Source organism: Zosterops lateralis, assembly GCF_965231275.1.
Source record: "Zosterops lateralis genome assembly, chromosome: 9".
NCBI classification, from domain to species: domain Eukaryota; kingdom Metazoa; phylum Chordata; class Aves; order Passeriformes; family Zosteropidae; genus Zosterops; species Zosterops lateralis.
In genome coordinates this window covers 5,737,332-5,746,202 of record NC_139769.1, presented here as the reverse complement: position 1 = coordinate 5,746,202, position 8,871 = coordinate 5,737,332, and the positions used below count along the sequence as shown (strand labels likewise).

General features: G+C 43.7%; 1 protein-coding gene across 2 annotated transcripts; it reads right to left on the bottom strand.

The window, feature by feature from the left end:
* Nucleotides 1-887: 887 nt before the first annotated feature.
* ECHDC2 (enoyl-CoA hydratase domain containing 2) lies at nucleotides 888-8,738 on the bottom strand. Of its 2 annotated transcripts, none has more exons than XM_083867579.1 (10): nucleotides 8,556-8,738; nucleotides 6,109-6,176; nucleotides 5,378-5,465; nucleotides 4,987-5,073; nucleotides 3,743-3,835; nucleotides 3,068-3,124; nucleotides 2,486-2,673; nucleotides 1,990-2,040; nucleotides 1,615-1,662; nucleotides 888-1,154 (listed from the first exon to the last, which is right to left on the bottom strand). In XM_083867579.1, the coding sequence occupies exons 1-10, from the start codon at nucleotides 8,704-8,706 to the stop codon at nucleotides 1,077-1,079; spliced, it is 909 nt and encodes a 302-aa protein (XP_083723705.1). In that variant the 5' UTR covers nucleotides 8,707-8,738; the 3' UTR covers nucleotides 888-1,076. The 2 variants fall into 2 exon arrangements, with proteins under 2 accessions (XP_083723705.1, XP_083723706.1); XM_083867580.1 differs by lacking the exon at nucleotides 8,556-8,738 and adding an exon at nucleotides 7,466-7,516.
* Nucleotides 8,739-8,871: the final 133 nt, after the last annotated feature.

The following is an 8,871-nucleotide window of genomic DNA, read 5'->3' as shown; positions in this document are numbered from 1 at the left end:
TACAAGGTATAAATCCATTCTCTCTATTTGTGTATGCCACTTATAGAAAGGTCTCTTCACACTCCTGTGCAAATTCAGGAGTTTCTGCCAGGGTAGAATAATTCTGTAAGCAACTTTTAAACTTTGTGTTCCACCTGTAGCATTTGCCATCTTTTGTGAAGGCTGAAAATTCTGACTTGGCTTTACCTTTGCAGATCTTTACATAGAAAATTTGTATGTGTATAATTTGGTAAGGTTCCCACACCCTTTTGGCACAAATGAAACTGTGGTTTCCTTTGATACTCTCATAGCACCGAGTTCCAATGTGGTAAGCCACATCTTATTTTGATAACCTATAAATCATTTCCTATAAAGCATTTCCTAAAACCACATTTGCTGATTAGTTCACTTTTGCTTGAAAGCCCCAGTCTAAGGAATTAAGAAGCTGTAGAGTTAAATTGTGTGGCATATTTTAGTGTTGGAGAACCTCAAAGCAGAGGGAGAAAATAATCTCAACTTCCAGTCAGCCAACAGAGGAAAACAGGTGCTGGAGAGATATTTATGTGCTTGGGGTGTCTGGCACAGACTGATATGATGGCCCTGTGTTGTCTCAAGCACTGGTTCCAAAGGGAGGTGAATTTGGGTTCATAGAGTGGGTCAGTGATACACTACTCACAGCAGAGCTGGGGTGAAGGGCCACTGCTCTGTGCTAGTACTGCTGGAAGAGCATTGATACATCTTTATAAATTGATTTTCTCTCCAATGTTTGTTTTTCCTGTTTAGATGCAGTATGTTTTCTGCCTTTTTTAAAAAATTTGCTTATGGTGAGCCAGAGCTTCTCCACATTCCTTACTTGACATCTGTGTGAGAGCCATAACCCCTGACTTAAGATGAACACGCTTTAAAGATCAGGTGTACAAAGTGAAATCTTTATTTGGAGATTCATACAGAAAAATGATCCAGTGGAGTAGTTAGAAATGCAGTCCTAGGCAAGGAGTTAAGTGCACAGAATGGTGTCATAAAAATAATCCTAAGAAATCAGTGGATCCTCCTCAGTCCTGCTTTATCACCAAAAACTCAAGAGGAAGCAGAAAGCCTCATTTGCCAGTGAACCGAGGTGGTCGCTTCTCCCTGAAGGCAGCCATCCCTTCCTGACGGTCTTTGGTGGGAATATTCTGCATGAGAAAAAGAAGAAGGAGGTATGTTCTCCATTTACAACAAGTATGATGCATTTGTAAGTCCTGACTAATTTGGCAGTAGTGGTCCAAGACCAAGATTGCTTTTCTTTCAATGATATGTAAAGTTCCATGTTTTGCAATTAGGAAAAAAGAGACAAGGCTGTAGTGTAACTCACAAACCAAGCACTTAAGAAAAAACCCATAGATCTATATAGGAAAACAGTTTTCCATAATCTTCATATTTCATCATCTTAAAATATGCTGAGAGACACATTATATTGTAATATTGTAATACCCTGTATTGTTTCATTAGCTGAGAAAGGTGCCTGCTCTCAAAACTTGCTGCAAAGAACTACAGGAGAATTTGTTTTTAATTAAACTAAGACCATTTGTAAAGCTCATTTTATAACTAACATACAGTTGTTCCTTTCAGGAATGAATTCCGAAAGCAGTTTACCTGGGCATAGCACATCCCCTCAATAGCCATTCCTGATGCAATGTCAACCTGGGGAGGAGAGGAAAGGTGTGAGGTTTGAGCCCTCAAAGCTACTTCAAAGCTCTCAAATCAATGAGAGCACTCAGTCACTCTCAAACAGTCATAGTAAGTGATCTTTACTCCAATATTAGAAGTACAGTGTTAGTATCTGTAGAAAAAAGAATCCTGCCATTTTTATCTTTAAAGATTATTTTTAAAACCTTGGAAATGGTTTTAAATGTCTGATGTAAAGAAAAAATTTATAACTCATCCATTCTAAATATTTTTACTGTAGTAATTTGTAAGAGCTAATAATCTTTTTATTCACCTCAATATTGAAACAAAAATAATTATTACCTCCATTCCTTTGTTTATTGCCAGTTTTCCCATTTTCACAGCAAATGGTGCCTTTATTAAAAACAAAACACAACCACAAAAAATATTTTAAAATAATTAAATTCACATTAATTCATAATAGATAATTATTGTATTATTATCCTAGCTCCAAATGACATTTTAGTCTACATAAATTTGCAGTAAGTTAATAAGTATTTTTTAAAAAATCAGTTTGGTGTTGTCTGCAGTTCACAGATGAACACAGTGTGAGGTTTCAATGTGTCCTGCAGGTCTGTGTGGCTGCAGCTGGGGGGTAAAACAGTCCTGTGGGTTAAGCATCTGGATGTTAACACTTGTTCCTACAGAAACTGCATTCATAAAAAGGAACAGACTTAAAGAGACTTAAAGATGAGGAACTAAGACTTCATTATTTCAGAGGAAGGAATTTCAGGTGTTTGCTCTCTCAGGAGGAGCACAAACGCTGTTTTTACATTGGTGCCATGAGCAATGCACTTACCTGGGGCAGGATTTCTTTAGCCAAAGCCAAAGCTCTCTGGTAAGCTGCATCTCCCTCGCTGTTCTGTGGCACTGAGTGATTTACCAGCCCCATGGAGGCTGCCTGTTCTCCATCAATCTGTCTGCCAGTGAAAATGAGTTCCTTTGCAAGACCTATTCCAACACATCTGGGCAGGCGCTGGGTTCCACCTTAGGACAATGGGGAAAACATAATTTTCCATTTCTGACAAATGCCCCAGTAGTATTTGTCTCCTTATAAAACCAGGAGGCTTAAAAAATGAAGGGATCATATGTTTCTTTAATAACTACTGGCTGAATATGTTAACATTTTTAGAGGCATCTGAAAGGCCTTTTACTAAAAAAGGCCTTTGACTTTGCTAAATTCAGAGTAAGTCTGAGACAGAACTCTTGATTCATAGATCTTTTTCGTGACTGTAAGATGCTACTTCTAATTTACATTCAAAACACTTCAAGTGTTCAAGAACACGCTCTAATGGCAAAATATTTACAATACAGCTGAGAAAATGAGATTTAATGAATATTAATGATGGTTTAATGAAGGTTAAGATTTAATGAAGGTTACCTGCTCCAGGCAGAAGTCCTCGTGTGGTCTCAATGAGGCCCATTTTAGCTGATGAAGCTATTTAAAAAAAAAAAAAAAAAAAAAAAAAAAAAAGAAAATTTAGCTACATTTTGATTTGCATAACTAGAAGTTTTCCAGATTGAACTGATCAATAAAATTAGAAGCTGTCTGTACTTAATTGGAACTCCATTTCTCCAAGTAGCCAGAAAGTCTGAATACTACAATACTTATTCAATGTCCATCTCAAGTTAGCTTACTCCAGTATAGCAATTTTAGCTAGAAAAATGAACCTCGGGTCCCTGCTAGATAGAATAGAATGGATGGAAGCATGAAAACAGAAGAAATAAGTCTTCCAACCCAAACTGATTTAAACTGGGAAGGTTAGATCTAGCCACAGTCTATCTGACCCAGTATTAAGTTACAATAACTATTCAACCCTACTAATAAGCAGTTTCCTAAAGCAATACTAATCTTACCTAAAAATAGGCTTTACTTTTTAGCACAGGAACCATTATCCAAATAGTAACTAAATGCCACAATTTCTGTGCAACCTTCTGTTAAATTTCTCTCAAGCTTCTGCATTCCATTAATAATCCACTGTCAAGTGTGTAAGTTCCCCTTAAAACACAGCCATCAGTTAATTACCAGGAGATTGCTACAGTGAGCAGCACAAACCTGCCACTCGGAGGTCACAGGCCAGGGCCAGCTCCAATCCACCCCCCAGGGCGTAGCCATCGATGGCAGCGATCGTGGGCACGGGCAGGGCAGCTACAGGAGAGAGCACACATTGCACAGTTGTGTTCCACAAATTCTTCGTTCACATGCTCCTGGAATTTAAATCCTTAACGTTCTAAAGCTTTCAGTTAAGAATTGCTCAAGAACTCGTTTTCTTCTGCCACGAGTTTTTGGTTTGGAAACAGTAAAGATGATCTTCCTGCACTTTTCCCTTCTTTGTAAGAATACAAAATGTTCTTCTTCCATGCAAAGAAGCTTGCAAACACAAAATACTGCAATGCAAAACAGGATCAGTCCTCTCCTTGCAATTTTATAATATGAATATTCATCTGTTGCAGTTAAACAGCCAAAGAGTTGACACCATCCCTAGGCCCTGTCACAACACTCAGTTTTTGTGGTGCTTTTGTTAGCCAAGGCTCCTGAAAACAGTAACAGTAAACACTGTTTAACTAGGTTACCTCATAGTTGAGGAACTTGATGTATCTGGAGATTAGCTGCTAGATACTTTTTAAAATACTCAGGCAGCTGGATGCAAACTTCAGAGGTGAGCTACTTCTCTGCTGTACCCACCCCTCTGACTGCTCCTGTCATTTTTTAAAAATTATTGCAATTCTGATTGGTATTTTAGACAGATTTGACTTTGGTATTTCTTTCTAGTGAGAGCAGAATAATTCATGAATAGGGAAAGAAAATTAATTGCAGAAGTTCATATTCCTTTTGCAAAGAAAAAGAAAAGGGAGGTGAGGGAGTTGTAGATACAACGCCCCCTGACATTCCACAAATCCATTTAGCAAATCCATTCAGAGATTCAAATCCATGTTCTTAGGTCTCTCCCATATTCTGAGTGTTTTTGAACATGTACAGGAAGTGGGACAACCAACACAACACTTGCCTCCCAAGGATTCCACAGAAGTGTGGAATAAATAAAAGCTTTCCCAGAGCAGGTATTTATTACATAGGTGTGTATGTGCTTTGTTGTGGATAAGGAATGCATCTTGTCCTTGGAAGGGCAGCAGGATGGTTGGTATTTAATTCTAATTGGATCTCTCTTTCAGCCATAAGCTGAAGCCATTTAGAAAGCTACTCCTAGGTGGATAACCTTCTAGTTATCCCCTCCTACAGCATTTCTAAATGTTTCACTACAGGTGGTCTAGGATAAATTTTCCAACTATATAATCCTTTACCTATTTCATCCATAAGATTTCTCAGTCTTCTAACAAACTCTCCAACTTCTGCATCATCCATCTTTGCACGTTCTTTTAAATCTGCTCCTAAATAAAGGACAAAAAGGTTAGAATCCAGGAAAAGACATCTGAAATGCTCCCTCCTGTCCCTCTCAGATGACAGATCATTTAAAAACACTTGAGATAATAGCGTTCTAGTTAAGTGAGGTCCATGGAAGTTGGAGTGTGGATAACGAGGTAACGAGGGTGCTCCTCTGCATCCTTTTGACAGATTTATTTTTATATCTTTTAGCACTCATTTCCAACTGCTTTTCTGCCTGATCTGATTGGCGCATGGCCCTGAGGGCCACCACATTTTTTGAGAACAGTTTGCAGAGCCTTTGGTACTCACCTGCACAAAACACTCCTTTCACCTGGCTCTTGAACACCACCACACGCACCTGCTCGTCAAAGCGGAGCTGTTCCAGGACACTGAACAGCTACGAGGGAGGGAGTGCAGACAGGAGAAGAAAAAATTTAGGCATATGGATGTGTATATACACTGAAATTATAGCAAGTTCCTAATCTATGATAGAAATGTTTTAGGTGTTTTTTTTTTCTTCCCTGCAGCTGCCAGAAAATTCATGGAAATTATGTAAGTGGAACCTGTAGTTTTTTCCATTACAAATTTAGATTGACACATTTGCCCATCTCTTTTTTCCTTCCACTCAGAGATGAACCTTTGCTGTACCTAAAACTTCCCTTCCTGTCCAGGCATGAGCCAGACTTTCTCTAGGATGTGTCATCCTTGAAGATCCTTGATGACATCCTTGTCACCACCTGCTAAGGTGTGACAATGGGTATGCTTTTGTTGTAATGACACAAGTGAGGACATTAACTTGCATCTGCATTAACTTCAATAAATTAAATTAAATTAGCTAGCTTAAATAACCCAGATAGCTCTGTCTACATCAGGCAGTAACTGTTACACTCTGTTTTTCTCCAGGTTCACCTGCCTTGCCCCAATGCCATCTTCCACTGCCCTTCATCATGAGTTTTTTTTAGATTTCCCACAACTATTCTCACTGCAGTCAGTTAGTGATCATGGTTCCAAACACACTCACAGGCCAGGCCCATACTCACTTCATTTACAAATACTTTTCCCAGTGAATTTCTCGCGTGGGGTCGGTTCATTAGGATTTCAGCAATACCTTAGTAATAGGAGACAATTTCAGTTATACTTCATTTAGATCTCTGACACAGTAATTCAACTGGGAATAATATCTGCATATGCTGCATCTTCTCCTTCCTGAAAATGCATATAAAGTATATTCTAAACAATCAGTTACTTTAAAACTGGAGGTGGCACACCATGTCTACAAAACCCAGTTATGCAGAACAACTGTAAAATTCAGCAGCACTGTAAAAGACAGTGAAAATGAAAATGAACAGAACATCCAAGAACAAATATGTTAGAATCGCTGCAGAATTGTGGGGAAAAAAAGCCCCAAACAACAAATGAAAATCCAAATGATCCATCTTAGGTTTCTCCTTTGAATGTTGCTTAATTTATTTTTATTGTACAGTCTTACTGTGTTCAAGTACATTCCCTAATGAAGGAAACCATCCTCTTGGGATTGCTGTTAGCCTGAGAACAGCACAGACAGATCACTTCATGTTCCAGAACCATTTTGAAACTGAACTCCATTTAACTTCAACATTCTAAGCTCATCAGCAGAAAGGACTCCACTCAAAGTTCCTAAGTCCAAGCAGAAAAACAAAACCACAACACCTACCTACTTCTCCTTTGCACATGTGATTTGTAAATTATTATCCAATGGCCTCTGTATGCTTTGGAGAGAAAAAAAAACATCTCCTATTTCCTTGTCTGGACTCCTGCTCCCTTCCCAGGCCTTAACCCTGGCAGATGCTGTTGCTGTGCTGTCGGTGCACAGCTGTACCTCACCCCTGCCTTGCTTGGTCTTTCTGCCCTGCTGGGAGTCTCTGTTTATTCCTCTGCCTGTGGCGGTGGCCAGACACTCAACCAGAGATGTGTCACACTGGAACGGAGACACAGGCGAACAGCAAAGGAAATTTACAGCTAGTAACTATTGATGTAACTACTTGATGTCTTTGTAACCAGCAAAACACCAAGAGCTGTTTATAAGCTCCTGCAACAGTTGCACAGTAAATTCACGGCAATCTGAACCAAACTTCAAACCGCTTCGTGGCTGTCACGGATAAATGTGCACAGGCGTGTCAAGGTCCTGTCCCACCTTTATCACTGCACGTTAATGCTGTTAAAAAAATCTAAAGTATGCAAATCAAAACTTCCTGCATTGAGGTCTTCTGCACACAACTTTAAGGGGGGGGGAAGGTAGCTAGCTGTTCATTCAGCAGCACTATTCCTGCAAAACTGAAATAACTGAACGCAAAACAACCGTGAGCGCCCCGAGGCGATTCCACCAGGAAACACCAGTGCTCCGGGTCGGGCACTCACCGCCGCCGGCCGCGCTCAGCTGCACCTCCGCACCCCGGGGCGCCCCGGCCGCGCCCGCCCGGCCCCGAGCCCCGCCCGGCCCCGGGGACACCGGGGACACCGCCCGGCACAGCCCCGGGGACACCCGGGACACGGCCCGGTACAGCCCCGGGGACACCCGGGACACGGCCCGGGACACGGCCCGGTACAGCCCCGGGGACACGGCCCGGCACAGCCCCGGGGACACGGCCCGGGACACGGCCCGGTACAGCACCGGGGACACCGGGGACACCGCCCGGCACAGCCCCGGGGACACCCGGGACACGGCCCGGGACACGGCCCGGCACAGCCGCAGCATGGCCGCTGCCGGAACCCGCTCCTCCGGCCCCGCTCCTCCCGCCCCGGGCCGGCCCCGCCTCCGGGAGCCGCCGGTAAAGGAAGTCAGCGCGGCTGGAACAGAAGCGTGGCCGGAGTTGGTACCGGCTGTGCAGGATGGGGCCGGAGCTGGGGAGGGCAGGAGGGGATCTGCGCTCTGCCCGGGGCGGGGAGAGCCTCAGGGGTGACAGGGAGGGAAGGGGAAGTCGAGTGGATGAAGGGAAGCGTGTGTTGATGAAGGGTCAGATGTTCGGCTCTCACGGTAAATACGTCTGTAGGTAACAAGCAGCGTTTCAGAAAAAGAGAATGTGTCCGTCCCAAAGAAAAAGGGATCTCTTTTTCTCTCTCTGGAGAAAACGAATTACAGAACCACAGGATCAATTGGATTGGAAAAGATCTCTGAGACCATCAAGAGCAGCCTGTGGCTGATCGCCCCCTTGTCCCCTAGAGCATGGCACTGATTGCCACGTCCAGTCTTTCCTTAAACACCTCCAGAGATGGAGACTCCAGCACCTCTGAGCAGCCCATTCCAATATCTAATCACCCTTTCTCTGAAGAAATTCTTCCTAATGTCCAACCTAAACCTCCTCTGGTGCCACTTTAGGCCATTTCTCTCATCCTGTCCCTTGTCCCCTGGGGGCAGAGCCTGACCCTGCCTGGCTGCCCCCTCCTCCAGGTCCCCCTGAGCCTCCTTTTCTCAGGGTGAGCCCCCCCAGCTCCCTCCGCTGCTCCTCACAGGACTGTACTCCAGACCCTTCCCCATCCTCGCTGCCCTTCTCTGGAGAAGCGGCGAGCTTCCTGCACCTCCGCTTTGGAAAAAACGCCTGATAGTGGCCAGGCCGGGGGAATTCAGGGGGATAAGCAGGGATGTCTGTAAGACTGGCCATGGCCGGGCTATGGACAGAGACGGTGCCGTAAAGGGGGCGCTGCGCCTTTAAGGGGCGGGTCTATGGGCCCGGCCCCCGGCGCTCGCTCCGCCCCCGCGCTTTGGCCCCGCCCCCGGTGTGGCTGAGGCCCCGCCCCGGAGTCGCTGAGGCCACGCCCCACCCTCT